General features: G+C 30.6%; 1 protein-coding gene across 2 annotated transcripts in view; it reads left to right on the plus strand.

Moving 5' to 3' along the window:
* LOC111698238 (cytosolic endo-beta-N-acetylglucosaminidase) overlaps positions 1-19096 on the plus strand; it is a 32301-nt gene that overhangs the window by 350 nt on the left and 12855 nt on the right. Inside the window, exons 1-8 of one of the 2 annotated variants that reach the window (XM_023468522.1) lie at positions 1665-1776; positions 5202-5300; positions 6587-6653; positions 8010-8111; positions 10546-10614; positions 10778-10852; positions 12306-12369; positions 18150-18226. In XM_023468522.1, coding sequence (XP_023324290.1) covers positions 1721-1776; positions 5202-5300; positions 6587-6653; positions 8010-8111; positions 10546-10614; positions 10778-10852; positions 12306-12369; positions 18150-18226 — 609 coding nt within the window. In that variant the 5' untranslated portion in view covers positions 1665-1720. Of the gene's footprint in view, positions 1-1664; positions 1777-5201; positions 5301-6586; positions 6654-8009; positions 8112-10545; positions 10615-10777; positions 10853-12305; positions 12370-18149; positions 18227-19096 lie in introns of those variants that run through there. The other variant, XM_023468523.1, reaches the window with a different exon arrangement.

The raw sequence follows: 19096 nt of genomic DNA on the forward strand, positions 1-19096 counted from the left end.
CCCCCCCCCCCCCCCCATCAGTACATTACTTCTCAACCACTTCGATTCATTTCAATAAAATTATTAAATTTGCCCTGAGTGGCTATTTTTATAAAGGCCCTTTCGTTAATAAATGTTTTTAAACACATTATTCAAGTGTTTATCCAAATCTGATCAAAATGAACTGCATTTTACAGAGGAATTATGTAAAATACTTTGTAAGTTCCCTTAACCCTGTTGGGAGTTTTTAATACAAACCTTTATATTTGCATATTAATTTTATACATAAAGTGATAAAATGATTTATTAAAAACATTGATTTTAAACTCTACTTCAAATCATAGTTTTTCTATTCATGCAAAATCTAAATTTTATTATGCATGTCACCGAAAATCGTCTCATTCCGGTCAGGTTCAAGGTTCTCTAAATAATAAGTTTTTTTTATTTTAATAATTTTTGTTAAAGTTGCAGATTTTAGGATTAAATGTCATGAATTTCTATAAAATAAAGCCGTTTTTGCTTGTATTTTTTCGTCTTACATTGGAAAATAAATTATTGAGCAATGTTCGAGTCCTAGCTAATCCTCAAGGTTTTATTTAAACATTGGTAGGTGTTGCTGTATTTGAAATATTGTAAGTTGAATATTTAAAAAAATTTCTGTTTGAAAATTAATAGGGGTCTCTGTATTCATCTCTATAATGAATCGAATATATCATAGAGGTCCTCAGTATTCATCTTTACAATGGATTGAATATTTCATAGAGGTCTCTGTATTCATCTTCATAATGGATTGAATATGTTATAGATGTCTCTGTATTCATCTCTATAATGAATTGAATATATCATAGAGGTCTCAGTATTCATCTTCATAATGGATTGAATATATTATAGATGTCTCTGTATTCATTTTTTTAATGGATTGAATAAATCATAGATACCTCTTTATTCATCTTTATAATGGATTGAATATATCATAGAGGTCTCAGTATTCACTTATTAATGAATTGAATATATCATACAGGTCTCTGTATTCATCTTTACAATGGATTGAATATATCATACAGGTCTCTGTATTCATCTTCATAATGGATTGAATATATTAGAGATGTCTCTGTATTCATCTCTATAATGAATCAAATATATCATAGAGGTCTCAGTATTCATCTTTACAATGGACTTAATAAATCATAGAGATCTCTATTCATCTTCATAATGGATTAAATATATTAGAGATGTCTCTGTATTCATCTTTATATTTGATTGAATATAATATAGATGTCACTGTATTCATCTTTATAATGGATTGAACTTACTGTAAATGTGTCAGTATTCATCTTCATAATGGATTGAATATAATAGATATCTCTGTTTTCATCTCTATAAAGAATTGAATATAATAGATGTCTCAGTATTCATCTTATAATGGATAGAATTTACAATTGTTGTCTCTGTATTCATCTTATAATGGATAGAATTTACAATCGATATCTCTGTATTCATCTCTATAAAGAATTGAATAATCTTTAGATGCATATCATACATGTCAGTAAATGTAGTTTCTACATATCTTCCTTGTTATTGTTAAACAATGTATTAATAAACTATGTCTATATTGTAAATATTTGTTACATTTGTGTAATATATAATTATCTGCAACATTTTGGATTTTTTAAATTTTCAGATGATGGAAACAAATGAAAAAAATGTTTTTGAGATTAAACCTTTGCTGAGTATTGATGAAATGTTAAATTGGAAACCTAACCCTATCTTCAAACCTTCACAGAGTAATGTTCGGAGGTTTGGTTCTTAAATGTTTAGAAAATGTCCGGAGTGAATACAAGCCTAACCTTTGAGACGATGTTTCGAAGGTTCTTAGAATTTACTGCTTTTGGATAAAAAAATCTGTTGAATTTCTGAATGAAAGGTTGATGGTCTGAAAGAGAAAGATTTAATTATTTTGAAAAGTATAGTTGAAAGGATTCTTAGAAAGCTAGGTTTGATGATTCTGAGAAAGATATATCTGATACTTTTAAGAAAGAAAGAATTAATTATTCCAAGATAAGAAAATTTGATTGAGAGAGAAGGAATTATTTTGATATATTAAGATATGATCTTGAGATAGGGAAATATGATCTTGAGATAGGAAAATATGATCTTGAGATAGGAAAATATGATCTTGAGATAGGAAAATATGATCTTGAGATAGGAAAATATGATCTATATAGGAGAATATGATCTTGAGAGAGGAAGATATGATCTTGAGAAAGGAAAATATGATCTTGAGATAGGAAAATATGATCTTGAGATAGGAAAATATGATCTTGAGATAGGAAAATATGATCTTGAGATAGGAAAATATGATCTAGAGATAGTAAGATGTGATCTTGATATAGGAGAATATGATCTTGAGAGAGGAAGATATGATCTTGAGAAAGGAAAATATGATCTAGAGATAGTAAGATGTGATCTTGAGATAGGAAGAGATAATCTTCAGATAGGAAGAGAAGCTTCAGATAGGAAGAGAAGCTTCTGATAGGAAGAGAAGTTCAGATAGGAAGAGAAGCTTCAGATAGGAAGAGAAGCTTCAGATAAGAAGAAAAGCTTCAGATAATAAGAGAAGCTTCAGATACGAAGAGAAGTTCAGATAGGAAGAGAAGCTTCAGATAAGAAGAGAAGCTTCAGATAGGAAGAGAAGTTCAGATAGGAAGAGAAGCTTCAGATAAGAAGAGAAGCGTCAGATAAGAAGAGAAGCTTCAGATAAGAAGAGAAGCTTCAGATAGGAAGAGAAGCTTCAGATAGGAAAATGTGATAAAAGTTTTAGTGTAATAAATTAAACTTTTTTCATAAGAAAGCAAGTATTAATTCTGAAAAAGGAAGTTTGGATCCTAATAAAGGAAAAATATAATCCTTGGAGAAAGTAAATTTTGATCCCTCAAAAAGAAGAATTGAGTTTGAGAAAGAGTGCTTTGATCTTAAAAATGGAACTTTTGATCCAAAGAAAGTAAGCTATGATTTTTAACATCAAGTTTTTATGCAAAAGATCCTTTAAAAGATAAATTAGTTTTTTGCGAAGGATCTATTTAATTTGAGAAAGAATGTTTCGATCTTGAGAAAGGAAATTTCAATCTACTTAAAGCTAAACTCCATCTTAAGAAAGGAAGTGTTGACCCTGAAAGTTGATCTTATTAAAGAAAGTTATTTTCTTGAAGTTGAAAGTTATTATCTTGAAGTTGAAAGTTATTATCTTGAAGTTGAAAGTTTTTATCTTGTGAGACAAAATTTTATCTCGTGAAAGGAAGTTTTATCTTGAGAAAGGAAGTTTTTATCTTGTGAAAGAAAGTTTTTATCTTGTCAAAGAATGTTTTTTAAATGTGAAGGGAAGTTTTTATCCTGTGAAAGGATTTTTTATTTTGTTTAAGGAAGTTTTATCTCGTGAAAGGAAGTTTTTATCTTGTGAAAGGAAGGTATGATCCTGAGAAAATATTCTTAATTTAGTATTTCGTAGCTTTACTACTTTTATTAATGAGAACAACTAATGTTTTTTTTCATGTTTTACGGAGTTGTTAATGATGTTTAACAGATGTTCAATGTCAGTTTTAAAGTTATAATCTAATTTTCCCTGTGAATATATAATATATATATCTGTCAAAATTTGAAGAAAATTATTGAATCCTACAAGGCAACATTGTTTTTTTGCGAAAAAAATAATCCTTTAATTATATCAGGTGAATAAAATAAAAGGCAGTATTATCTATCCTATTTTGAGAAGCATGTTCTTTGCCTAAAAGAGTGGCATTTACATTTCTGAACAGAAATATTGATTTTTTAAACATTTTCGAATATTTCTGAAGGTTATGATTTTTGTTGTGATTACGAGTTTCAAAGTACGAGCCTAGAACTGAATAGAATTAATATTTGAGATCAATTTCGAGGCAGATTTTTAAAATTAAATTCTGTAAGAAACTAGTTTTCTGAAGGTTAGATTAGTCTAGATAAATTACAATTGCTCTAATTTCCCTGACTTAATGACTGTAAGAGGCAATTAAAATCATAAGTCATTGCACTTAGTTTAGACAAATTTTCCATAGTCCATTTTTGATGAATGCTTACAAAATTATTGCTATCAATACGCGTCAATTTTTACAATATTTAAGTATATTGTGCAGTGAAATAAAAAAGGATTACCATTGTTTTACATTATACACTAATATTGGTTTATATTATATTATTGTATTATTGGTAAATATTATATTTGGTTTTATTATATTATCATTTTAGGATGAAAAATATTGCGATGTGTTAACAAGACGGAAAAATATTTTCTCCTTAATTCGATGAAAAAAATTTAGTTGAATTTTTTTATAAACAAAAAGTTCATGCACAGTTTTAAGCGCAATATCGGCACACAATTTTACTTAAGGAAACAAAAATTATTGTGACCAAACTGTAACAGAAGAAACTTTAATTTAAGATATTGTTTAGCGGATTATTTTCAATGTATACACATAAAAATGTTGGGTTTAATGCATCAAATTTTTAATTACCTATCTCGTATGTAAATAAGGCCAATTTTCTTTTCTATCTTTATTCGATCGAATTTAAAAACTCCATTTGAAATTAGTAATTGCTTGGTTTTAATAAAATGGTTGACTGTAATCTTTAATTTAACAATATATCGGAAGGGAATTGTTGGAAAGAAAAGGAAGATCCAAACTGTCAGATCCTAGTTTGCTGGTCTTATTTGTTTTACTCACACTACTGTTAAAATTGAGCGAGTTTTGTAATTATTTGTGAAAAAGGTTTACATGGAAGACGACATTTTCGTTTGCAACTTTTGACTTATTTCTTACTTAATATTGATTAAAAGAATAAAAATAACCAAGCGCCTCAAACTCTAAACCAGTATAACCGATATAACTGTGATACAATTTAGTTAACGTTCCTAATTTCTGCTTACATATTTACTCATGAATAGCCATTTTTAAATTAATTTCAAATTCTTCAGAAATGTAGCTAAATAAACTACATATCTCTTTATTGGATTAAAAAGCGTTGAAAATTCAATAAAAATTGAAAACTATGATTTCCAAGGGGGATTTAGCACAATGCCCCCCCCCCCCCTCCTCCTCTCCTGGTCAGATTTGTATGCACCCTTGTGGAAGGTCTCTTAATCCTATTGAAGAACGAAAATATCTTTGAAAACTAATTTGTTCCAACTCTAGGTCCTCGAAATATCTGAGTGGAGCGGATTGGTCTAAGCACAGGAGCTGGGATTGGTTGGTCTCCAACCAACTAAAATCAGAATCTATAAACAAACCCAGGAACAGATAAAACATTTCCGCTTTAAAACAAGAATATTTGAAATTAACAAAAAATGTTGTCAATATGTATATTAACTCAAATTGCCTCAAGGTTTTCCACCTTTTTCTAAAACTAAAAAATTCATAAATCTCCCCTCAAATATTTATCTACCCCAAAAATTGTAATTAAACTACAAACCTTCTTTTTGGGGATGAGGGGAGGGTGATTCTTAATTAAATATACAACCTGAGTCTAAAACTAAAGAATGTGCGAATTTTAAGTTCGAGGTTAAAAGTTCTGTAAAATAATGAATAGCTACTTAAATGTTAAACTTTCTCAATTTTAAATTTGAATTTCCCGGGAAAATCTGAACCAATCAGAGAAAAGGATTTACGGAGAATATTACATAACCATCGCTAATCAGCTGATTACGTAACCGAAAACAAAACATATTTCGAGTTAAAACCGTATTTTGGGTTTACATGCAAAAATTAATTAATCTAAAACGTGAAATTTCTTTAACAAGGTTTTCACTTTTAAATATATCGTAAAGTTGAATGCCACTTTCTCAGCTGAATGATGATTGAATAATAGACAAATAGGGAAAATGCAGGATTTCAAGATTTTAACCCATGTGTTTAAATTTTAACTCGTCGATTTCGGGTTAAGTAATGGTTCAATTCGGTTCAGCCGTCTATGACGTCACTAAATTGATTTTAAAAGGTCTGTAAGGAGATAAAAGCGTCATTTAATGGTAATTGTTAAAAAAAAAACATACTTTAACATTTGATTTTTAGATTTTTATTTGGTACGACACAATCATTGTACAATTATTTGTAGAATCAATAATCATACTTCTCATCTTGTTACAAAATGGACAGGGATGTATATTTTTAAGAATTACCACCTCCCCCTCCTGGAGGAAATTATTTTTGACGCTCTGGGGAAAATTAAGAAAAACAGGACATCAAAATGCTAGTTTTGTTAATTTTTGATGGTATATACCCACAAATTAATTTATTTTCCATAAAAATCGTAAATTTTTCAGCAAAATACCATTTAGAAATAGTTTTACGCTACGCGTAATATAATATTAGGGGAAAAAATAATGTCAAACAGGGGAAAGGGTAAAGTGTTAGGTTAGGTGTTAGGTGTTTCATTTTTCGCGAAATACAATTTTTGTAATGATTCCTTCTTTTTAAATTTTCTAAATAGCCCTGAAAATCGCAACTTAGAGCTATATGCAATCCAATATGATGTGGGACACCCTGTTTAATCTCCAAGTTTACTCTGAACCATGAGATAGAACCTTGGTTTGCCATGATATGATGGGAGGATACATTGAGGACCGGTTTATTCAGCCTGTTAACAAGGCAATCCATCAATCATGCAGTTTTGCAACAATTAGGATAAAGAATAACTTTTTTCCCTTGTAGAGAGGGGGGAGGAGGGGTTGCAGGAGCGTTTAAGGATCAAATTGGGNTTTTTTTGTAGGACTTGTCAAGATCAACCCCAAACCGTAGAATAATGAAATCAAGAACATTTTACAATTATTATGTACACTATGCAGATCAACCAAGTAAAATCCTTATATCCTAGATAAAAAATATTTATATTGCATCTTTGTATATAAAGTTGTAATCTCTGTTTGTTTGTTTGTCCGATCATAACTCAGGAACCTCTAGACCGATTAGTCTCAAATTTTGATTTGGGAACTCGGTAGGACCACGGGAATGTTCTTAACTTGGTTTTGAGATTCTAAGTAGAGTGAGTCGTCCTTTAAAGGAAAAAATAGCTAAAATCGTTATTTACGACAACGCGCGGGTAACCGGTAGGATCAACTATGACTACCCTGGGCAACCCTGGGTTCCCAAGCTAGTCAATAATAAAATAACAGAAAACCCAAGTGTCAAACACTTGAACCAAGCTTTAGGGCTGGGAAAGTTCAGACTTATTTCAAACCGTTCCTCAATGTTCAGTTAAAATCGTTTAACAAACAAATTTTATGGTAGCCGTTCGATTTTTACCTTAGAACTGAATATTATATTCGGTAACAGCATTTTCCGTTCTTTCTCAAAGTTTCCGTTCGTTAACGATCTCAATTTTATAAACGGTGAACTAACGGAGGATATTATAGTTGGAAAAATTTGAAGACAACATTGAAAAATATCAAAAAACGTAAAATAAAACAGAAAAATACATAAAATTAATTCTTATTTTCTGTGAATTTCATGTAATTTTAATAATAAAAAAGTCGACGTTGTTTGAAACCCATCCGTTCGTTATTTTTTATAAACTATTAATTCCTTCTATCCATAGAGAATAGAATATATAGAGAGGAATTAAAAAAATCTCTTGGTATGAAATTTTTCAGTCCCTTTCAGCCTGAAAGGGAGTTCAAAGTGTACAAATCATGTAAATGTTTACAAATTATATGCAGTAGAGTACATTAATACAGTATTTTTTAAACTGTTAAATAAACTTTATAATGAATTAGGTGAATAAAAAACATCATTTGATTTATAGTTATAACGGAAAATCATCGTTTGTAATCTCAGTTTTTCAATCATGTAGCATTATGAGATAATCATTTTTTTGAATAGTTTTTTTTAAAGGGTTAAAAATTTAATTTTAACAGACCCGAAAGAAAACTGGGGCCGCTCTCTTTATTAGATATTTACGATCTCGTACAAGTTTTAAAATATTGATTAAGATGGATGAATTTACAGGATAGCTACAGTTTTCTACACTGGAGTGGTGTAGATATATTTGTCTACTTTTCCCACAATTTCATCACTATACCCCCGCCTGGCTGGATTAGGGCTGCACAGGAAATTGAAAATAGTTTAATCGGAAAGTGTATTTTTCTCCTTTAAATCTGACATTTGTGTTGCATGCGAATTATGTTGAATCAGAAAATGTTCATTTCCAATAGAACAGACTTTTTATCAAAAGTCATCTTTAGTTTATTTACATAAAATCTTAGACTTGGACACAAAACATGTTTTGTATTCCATGCATTTAGATACATGGTGTCCCAATAAACATGGGACCACTTCTATATCGTCTTTGTTCCATGCGGGATATTTCGTAAACATAATTATTTTAGTATCACAGTTAAAACATTTAACACCAAAAACTACTAAGTCACGGGATTTCCAAAATGTGGTAGACCATTTTTTTACCTCAAAAAAGGCGGAGATATTGGGAAATTTTTCCAGATTCCAGTTCATTAAAACTCAACAAAACTGTTCAAATGTCTCTCAATTCCCATGTTTATTGGGACACCCTGTATGAGCGCTTCAATCGCGGCGGACATTATTAAATTAAAAGATAAATAATCACCAAATGTTGGTCCATATTTTCATATTAAATAGAGAGCTATTAAAAAATTACATTTTCTTGTTTTTCAAAATGAAGAGTCAATTAAAGGGACTGTAAAGGAAAAATGAAAGGGGGTATAGGCTGAAAGCTAATCACTTTAGCTCTTGATCGTGACCCATGAAAGTTTTACCTGATGTTCCTGTCTCGAGAAATTGATATAAACTGGGTTAAAATTATACGAAAGTTCATATATTTAAAATTTAGAAAATCTTAAACTTAAATCACGTGACCAGAACTATCACCAATAGCAGAGCAGTATACTGGTCATGTGTCTCCGCCTGTATCACGTGACCACTTTACTGCACTGCCATTGGTGGAATTTCTGGTCAAGCAATACGGACGTATAAATAATATTATGAATTAAATCTATAAAAAATAGAAATAACAAATATTAAATTAGAATTGGGATATCATTTCAGATTGGTTGCATATTTGCTGAATTTGATCTTTTTAAACCCACTACTTTAATACAAAATTGTATATCAATTTCTCGAGATAGAAACATCAGATATAACTTTCATGGGTCACGATCAAGAGCTAAAGTGATTAGCTTTCAGCCTATACCCCCTTTCATTTTTCCTTTTCAGTCCCTTTAAGATAATATATTATCAGAAAGTTGTGCATCTATTATATTTATGATCTGCTATTTCTAAAAGTTTGTTGAAGAAATGTTTAATCTGCATATTGCCGCGTTATATTAATGAAATTCAGCGTGCTCGCTCCAATATTTCAGCAGAAGAATATTTAAGTAGGGAACTCTCTCTCTCTAGCTCACCAGCTCTCATCCGCTCAGCTTAACTTTTGTCACATTCAGTCAGAATAAAATTATTTAGAAATGAAAATATTTTTTAATATTTTCACTGAGATTAGAGGGGCTTCGAATTAGAAGCTATAAGAAGAGGAATGTGGGGGGGGGAAAGTAATTTAATACATCTGCCAATTTTCTAAAAATAAGTTAGAACACACAATTGGTATGTTAGGATTATGGATATCACAATAAAATTCAGTGTGATGGAGTATACAAGAAAGAGAAATTAAGAATAAGATACCATGTATAGAAATGGATGTGAGGAAAATAGAAATAGAGAATAAGGGAAAAACGAGTTGGAAAAGGGAAAGAAAGGTAGTTTGGGAAGAGAAAAAGGTTACAGGAAAAATATTGAGGCTGGGAAAAGGAGAGAGGGGGGGGGGAAACAGAGAAGAAAACGTGAAAAATAAATGATCACAGTACTTATGTACAGGGTGTCCCATAAAACATGGGAATTCAGTGACGAATTGGATATCGTCTTTGTTATGAATTTGCATTGTAATACCTAATTTCAAAAGCCATAATATTATTATGTCTGCTAGAGTTTATTTTATGAAAAGGGTAAAAGACTGCAGTAAAGATGTGTCTATAATGTCTCCGCAAGATGAACATTTGAAAAGACAATATCGAATTCGTCACTGAATTCCCATGTTTATTGGGACACCCTGTATATCAAATTGCCTAGCAGAGTGATGAGGAACAGAACCCAAAAAGTCTCCCAAAAAAAAACTTAAATTTTTAATTATGCATCATTGGCTTGACTCCTACAATCGGATCCAATTACAGAAGAAATCACTCCTTGCAAAGATGGCAATGCCCGATTTAAAATGATCCCCTTAATCAAGCATAAATCAGATATCCATGTTTATTTAAACTGTTCGTTTTCATTTGTGGTTTTTCTGCAATTGACTTGCGCCTTTCTTGCTTATTAGATAAAATGGATACTCACAGCAATAAATATGTTTGTCACATGGTATCAAAAGTACGGTTGTGAATCTGGGATGCCCCTATTCAAAGAAAAGGTCATTTAAAATTACGCTTTAAATATTATTTTCAAATTTGTCCTGAATCAGTTGCATGGTGTTGCAGTGCTGGGAACTATAATAACAGAATGGGACGAAGGGAAGCAAATTTTGGAAACGGTAGATTAATTTTTGCAACTTTAAAACAATTGTAAATTAAAGAAGATTTTTAAGTGGTCCCCTCTGTAGGTAAATAATATTTATAAAATATAAATTGTAGAAATTGTGTAAAATTCACAAATTGTAATTGAAGACGACATTAATATATTTTATTTATCACTAGATAATCTCTGATCCTGTACTCCTTGATGTGTTTGTTGATAAATGTGGAGATATTGCAGAACATCATGGATTTCAGGGACACATAACAAGAACTATTCTATCAATAACATATTAATTTAAATATTACAAATTCAGTTTGCCAACTATTTTATAATAAGATCATTACAACAAGGGGAGGAAGGCCAACCACGACAATTCCTAGTCAGAGCCACATTCTCCTCATTTTCTTGTCCGAGCCACCTCGAAATCTTCGTCCAATCCTTGAAGATAAGAATATTTTTTGAAAATCTGTCCACGCTAGGGAATAAATGAAATATTGAATTTGCTCATACAAGTTTTAAATTAGAAAAAATGTAAATGCTCCCAGAACGATGTTCTACAAACAAGTATGTCTGCGCCTTTTACGCCTAGAATGCCGCAAATTATTATGAAATCAAATTAAAACAACTGTTTCTATTTTTACACTTTATTTTCACCCACATTTCCTTAATGATTTAAATACTGTTTGAATTCATAGGGATGTGACGTATAAATTGTAGCAAATGATTTAAATAATTAAAATTGAACATTATTTTCTCCTAGGATATAATCGTGTGACAGGCAGAAGTGATCTTGGTACGAGAACAAAAACAAGACATTCATATATATATATATGTTGCCTATAGCCAGTCAAACGGCTGGACCAATTGGGCTGAAATTTTCAAAAAAAAATTTAATTTTTTTTATTTCACGGGCAACGCCGGGCCCTTCAGCTAGTTTGTAAATATATCAGTAATCAATGATTTTTTTTATATGGGTTGAAATGGAAAAATTATAGACCATGTTCAAGTAAATACTTGATAACATTTTTTGATTATGAAAGTTAGCCATTTTGGAGGCAGAAGAGGTTTAACCTAAATACATTCTCATGGATTTGAAGATTCCAACATTATAAAATCATTGTAAAACTTTAGTCTAGCGATGTTTTATGCTCTAGCATGGTCAGATTTTCAAAAAATATTCTCATCTTCAAGGATTGGACACATAAAAAAATATTTTTTTAAAGGACGAGGATTTCCGAGGTGGCTCGGACAAGAAAATGAGGAGAATGTGGCTCTGACTAGGAATGGTTGCGGTTGGCCTTCCTCCCTGAGACAACAATTCTCATTATTTAATTATTTTATGAAATCAAAAGTATAAAAGAATTTTTTTTTATTATGTTAAAACCCTTGACCGTTTTCGAGACAAACCCAGGTTTTCCAATTTTAAACATATCCTGAATTGGAATCATTGTCGCGTTTTGAGACAAAACCTACTTCTCATTGTTATTCAATTAGAGGATGGAGGTGTATAGTTGTGAATCGGACATATCACTCTTTTAATACTTCTACAGTACCTTTAATTAAATATCTAAACTTCTAAATTTATATTTTTATATCACAACAGACCCACCACTCTTTTTATATTTCTATTGTACCTTTCATTAAATATCTAACCTTCTTAATTTATATTTTTATAACACAACAGTTAAGATGTTTGTGTTTGTGTAGGGTTGGTTGCTTAATATAGAAAATGAGGTTAATATCTCACTAGTTCCTAACCTAATTCTTCTAGGAAACCTAACATTCTATTCATATATATTAAATGAAATAATTTAAAATCAATCTCAAGAACAGGGTTACCCACAAAGGATGAGACTTTAAATACGACCTAAAACTCATTAAATATGACAGTTCCAAGGTTAAATTAAGTCCTTCCTTTAAGGAACTGTAATGGAAAAAGGAAAGGGGGTCGTATAGGATAAAACCTGAGAATTTCAGGTTTTGAACGATACCTATAAGACATCTATCTGATGTTCCTGTCTCAAGAAATTGATATGAAACTGTGTCAAAATTATACCAAAAAGGACATATGTCAGATTCTGTATAAAAGTTGTATCATTATACAGATCATATTGAACAATTACGCAACCAATCTGAAAACGATTATATCTCACAGCAACCTGAAAATGTCAGGTTTGCTCCTGTTATAATTATTTAATCTTTATTTTGGATTTTTATAGATATAATATAATTGATAATAATTTTACATTTAATCCGTATAGTCCGTATTACATCACCAGTACTCAGCCAATGGCAGTGCAGTATACTGGTCACATGATTTCCGTCTGTACCACGTGACAACCATACTGCACTGTCATTGGCTAAAGTTATTGTGACGTAATACAGACTATACGGACTATATGTAATAATATTAATAATTATATCTATTCAAAATTGCAAAATAAAAAATTATAATATGAGCAAACCTGGGATTCTCAGGCTCCTGTGGGATATCAGATCGTTTTTAGATTGGTTGCGTTATTGTTGAATATGCTCTTTTTAAAACTACAACTTATATACAAAATCTGGCATATGCGGCCGTTTTGGTATAATTTTGACACAGTTTTATGTCAATCTCTCGAGACAGGAACATGTCTTATAGGTATCGTTCAAAACCTGAGATTCTCAGGTTTCATCCTATACCCCCTTTCATTTTTCCTTTACAGTCCCTTTAAATATAGTATTTCTTGGGCTCTCTGAATGATTGGGTAAAAAAACATACAAAATAAGAGTTTCAGGGAATCATAAATATTAGAAAAACGAACAGCATAAATTCAATGGAGTTGTCCCTGAAGTCTCATCCTGTGTGGGTTTAACCTTGTGGTGTATTTGTTCTCTACTGAACAAAATTGTGACTGACTGTTTCACAGTGGTTTTCGTAAACCAACTCTTATTTTCGTTATCATTGATAACATTGGGTTTGATTGATTCGTAATTCTATTCCCTCTCAGATGGAACGACTCTTAAAAATGTTTTTTTTTTAAAAAAGGTAGAACTAAAGTAGATTTACATGGAACAGTTTTTCCGAAAATGCTTCCTTGATTTTTGTTTTCTGTCGCCTTCACTTTTGAAAACTTTTTTCTTTCATAAGATGATTTGTATATTTTTAGATGTATTGTCCATACTCGAATTTAAATTCATGAATTCTGCTTGTTTTTATGTGAAAATTATTCATATTTAGTTTGTTTTTGCACAATTTTCCAGAAAAAAAATCTTTAACTTTACATTTTCTTTTTTCATTAAAAAATATTATCCTTTTATTTTATCTGCAAAATGCATACATGTTTTGAGTTAGGTCTTGTATGCGCATATTTGAAATTAAAATGTTGAAAATATTTTCTTAAAACCAAATTAGTTGAAAGCTCTAAGATATCTGGTTAATGAATCCTCTCCTCTCCTCTTCATACAGTTCTCTAGTCAACTTATTGATTTAATAGTTTCAAATGAACTGGATTCTTTTAACAATTATTCATATTCTTTTTCAGTATTTTTTCAGATATTCTTAGTTCTTCTATAAGTATTCTTAGATGATTTTTAGTCTTAATTTTATTAGTATTCTTAATTTTCTTTTAGTACTCTTTATTTTTAGATTTTCTTGGTATTCTTGATTTCTTTATTATTATTCTTAATTTTCTTTTAGTACTCTAGATTTTATAGATTTCCTGGAGTTCTTGATTCCTTTATTAGTATTCTTAATTTTCTTTTAGTCCTCTTGATTTTATAATTTACCTTGATATTCTTAGTTCTCACGGTATTCTAGATATCTTGATATTCTTAGGTTTTGTTGTTATTTTTAGTTCTCTTGATGATCTTACTTCTTTTGTTATTCTTAGTTCGTATGGTATTCTTAATTTTCTTGTTATTCTTAGTTCTCTTGGTATTCTTAGTTCTCTTGTATTCTTAGTTCTCTTGGTAATCTTAGTTCTCTTGGTATTCTTCGTTTTCTTGTTATTCTTTAGTTCTCTTGGTATTCTTAGTTCTCTTGGTAATCTTAGTTCTCTTGGTATTCTTAGTTCTCTTGGTAATCTTAGTTCTCTTGGTATTCTTAGTTCTCTTGTTATTCTTAGTTCTCTTGATACTTTTAGTTTTCTTGGTATTCTTAGTTCTCTTGGTATTCTTAGTTTTCATGGTAATCTTAGTTCTCTTGTTATTCTTAGTTCTCATGGTAATCTTAGTTCTCTTGGTATTCTTAGTTCTCATGGTAATCTTAGTTCTCTTGTTATTCTTAGTTCTCATGGTAATCTTAGTTCTCTTGGTATTCTTAGTTCTCATGGTATTCTTGGTTCTCTTGTTATTCTTGGTTCTCTTGGTATTCTTAGTTCTCTTGTTATTCTTAGTTCTCATGGTAATCTTAGTTCTCCTGGTATTCTTAGTTCTCATGGTATTCTTAGTTCTCATGGTAATCTTAGTTCTCTTGGTATTCTTAGTTCTCTTGGTATTCTTAGTTCTCTTGGTATTCTTAGTTCTCTTGGTAATCTTAGTTCTCTTGGTATTCTTAGTTCTCTTGGTATTCTTAGTTGGTATTCTTAGTTCTCATGGTAATCTTAGTTCTCTTGGTATTCTTAGTTCTCTTGGTATTCTTAGTTCTCTTGGTATTCTTAGTTCTCTTGAAGCACTCTGGATATTGTTGCATGAATTCAATTCTTTCATTTAATTTTTGTTCTTGCTACTGGCTTGCTAGTGTTCGAAATGTGAAAGATTACGAAGTCCAATTTAGATTTAATCTGAGATATTCACGTCAGGGATTTTAAAGAATTCAGTTTGGATTCCAAAGGAATGAGAGCGAAAATAGTTTCTTGAATATTCCACAGTTTTCCACCATTATTCAGATTCACCACTTCCAACCAAATTCTTAGGCATAGTTCCACAGGGGATATTGTTTGATTGAAAAAAACGGATACCCTCCCCCCCCCCTCTAAGCAAAAGGCTTTACTCCATTTTTTTCTTAATCTTTTTCAATTGTAACATTTAAAGGAAATGTTGTTTTGCTATTTTTTCAATATTGAACCATGGAAATTTTACTTTGGACATACTTTCCTGGTCAGGGGAACTGAAGTACAGCAGTACAGTTTATATTCTAATTACAGTTTGAAAATATATACGAGTACAGCCTGTGTTCTAATTATTGTTTGAAAAGTACATGAGTACAGCCTGTACTATATATATATATCGAAGTACAGTAGGTTTCTGCATAATTAAGTGAAGGGATTCTCTAAGTTGATGAATATCATTAGAATGAGATCATACAACCGTGCTTCCAATCCATACAACTTCACACAAATCAGGGGAATCAAGTAGGCCAAGATTATTGGACTCTTTAATAAAATATAAAAAATAGATGTTTTATTTGTTTTTTAGATTTTATTCTGCTTATTTTAATTAAAATTTGGGATACGGTTCTCGAACTACCCACAAAGAAATGATGAAACTAGTTGTATCTTACTTCTTAATTGTATATGGTGTAATCATTACCTAAGGATGCAGATAAATATCGATTACCCTAAAGTGCATTTTAGGAAACCCCTTGTATCACTGAATCTGTTTTTATCTCTAGTCTTCATTAGCTACTAAATCTTATAGAATTTATATTTAAATTCTCACATATTCTTTTTCTATATTTAAAAGTTTATTTGTAAACGAAAGATGAAGATTCTCTTGAGAGAGTTCTACAATTTGAAATGTAAAATTTGAATATTTAGTTTTAGAAGTTTTGAAGCAACTTTTATCGCTGGCAGTCTTAAAGGAAAAGAGATCAATACTCTGTATTCAATTCCATCCATTCTATCTTGATCCAATGTACCAATATCAAGGGTTCCTTTCTACATTTTCAGTAGGATTTACATATAAACATACATATATATTTTTATATACATACAGAGTGTCTTAAAAAAAACGGGGAATAAGGGTCTAAACACTCGTTTGTAATTGTAATTTCAAGATTGAGACCATTTTTAAAATCTACGTACATTTTCCTAAAGTTTCCAACTGTAGTGAGTAATTTGGTTAAAATAGGAAAATTTCTGTTTGAATTTTGTACAAGAGTCTACAAACTTGCTTGTAATCGGATTTTCAAGATTGAGACCATTTTTAAAATCTACATACAATTTATGATTCAATGAGTCCAATTTAGGCTGTGGATCTAAAAATTGTATAGGCTCCTCGAGTTACCAATTGAAGCGAAGTAAAAAGTAAAAGATAATCTCCGTTTGCTCAATTTTGTATTCAATGTTAGGTTACAGTTTATTACAGTACAATTGTTATTTTTAGATCTACAAGCCAACACATTGGGTTAATGACTCGGACATTTTACGTTTATATCAAAATTGGTCTCAATCTTGAAAATCCAATTACAAACAAGTCTGCATATTGACCCTTATGTGCAAACGGAGATTATCTTTATTTTAACCAAATTTACTCAATCTAGTTGGAAACATTAGGAGCCTTTAAAGTTGTCATTTTTAGATCTACAAGCCTAAAATTTGGCTCATTGAATCGGAATTGTATGTAGATTTTGAAAATGGTCTCAATCTTGAAAATCCGATTACAAACGAGTCTGTGGACCCTTATTTCCCGTTTTTTTTAGAAACCCTGTATAGTGTATACTGTATATATATATATATATATATATATATAATATATGTTTCAAATAATTTACAAACCAGAATTTTAATACGTTTTGCTGACCTCTTATTTTTCTATCATACATGATTCTACATAAAAAGAAACATCTCCTAAAAAATACGTTCTCAGTGAATTTCATTTTCTGCTCAATTTACCTCCACAAAAATTTATCATAAAAAAAAGAAAATTGCTCTGAAAACATTCCGGATTTAGGGGAATGAATATCCGGATTCTGAATACAATACGTTTTGCAAAATATATAAATATTGTAAATTTGAACTGGTAGGTTTAAGTCTGAGCTTGGTATCTGCACTTGATCTTGATTAAATATTCAATATATTGTCCTCAGACCAGTTCAGATATATTGCAGTTCTTAATTTAGAAATATTCTCATCCGAGACTAGATGGTTCAAAGATATTAAAACAGAGGGAGCAGTAAAAAAGCACTCATCCTGTCCTAAACTGCTATATAGGGGTGATTATAAACCTACGTCCCTATTATACATATGTTTCAATATACCAATGGATCTCTCCTATCATAATTTAGTTTCCTGAGATGTAGAACGCAGGATCAATTTCATGAATCATGAATCATGAATCATGAATCATGAATCATAGATCATGAAACATGAATCATGAATAATGAATAATGAATGATGAATAATGAATAAATGAATAACGAATGCCGAATGCCGAATGATGAAGGATGAAGGATGAAGGATGAATCATGAATCATGAATCATGAATCATGAATCATGAATCATGAATCATGAATCATGAATCATGAATCATGAATCATGAATAATGAATAAATGAATAATGAAAAAATGAAAAAATGAATAACGAATGATGAATGATGAATGATGAATGATGAATGATGAATGATGACAGTGGGTAAGCTGAGAGCTCGGATGAAGATGATTACAGATGACTGCCTCGTTATCTGGTATGACAGTGTTACTATTCAGGAATTAAATCAATCCATAATTTTAATCAACGTTTTCATTAAATTATTATTCATTGAGTGGCATGACCGATTCACAACGATACCTTTTAAACCGTCGTCTGAGCAATTAGGATGAAGATATCTTGTGGATATTTTAATTCTAGCAACTTGCGGATTTATTTAGCAGTAACAACGAAGGAAATTGTCAGAATTCGACTCTTGAATTTCCATAAATAGTTACTCCTAAAGGTTTAGGGGCACCGTTGTGAATCTGGCATGAACATGAATCTATTTTGAACATTTTCTTGCATGTCTTAAAAACACAACTTCTTATTGTCTAAAAAGATTATTAAAAAATTTCAAAAATTTTCTTGTTTTTTTTGTGAAAATGATCAAACTATAGGTTGTTACGAAGTCGCTAAGTGATGCCAGTAATTTCTATATAAATTTGGCCTAGATCCTTATCCAAAATTTTACTCTTTTTGTTTAATCAAATTGAAACCGGCCCAAAAATTAGAGGAACCTTTTCGGATATTTTTCTCTTTTTAACCAGTAATTAATTAATTTTTAATGCGAGGCTAAATCTTACCATGCCTTGTAATGTTCTCCCCCGCGTTCTCCAGATTAAGTTTCCAAAACTCCCATAAATTCACGGATTTTCTAGAGTTAAGCTTTCTAGGATTTTGCCGGGGACAATGGCAAGACAAATGGGAATAGATATTTTTAATATTATTCTTAGAGGAGTGTAGAAGTACAAATCATCATAAACTGTTAAATACGGAATCTCAACGATATTAAACAATGCAGAATGTCCACATCGATTCAGTGTTCATTCAACCTTTATCTGAGAAGATAAAATTAATTTTTATTTTTTAAATAGGAGTGTAATTTT

This window comes from Eurytemora carolleeae, unplaced genomic scaffold, assembly GCF_000591075.1.
Source record: "Eurytemora carolleeae unplaced genomic scaffold, Eaff_2.0 scaffold248, whole genome shotgun sequence".
Classification (NCBI taxonomy): Eukaryota; Metazoa; Arthropoda; class Copepoda; order Calanoida; family Temoridae; genus Eurytemora; species Eurytemora carolleeae.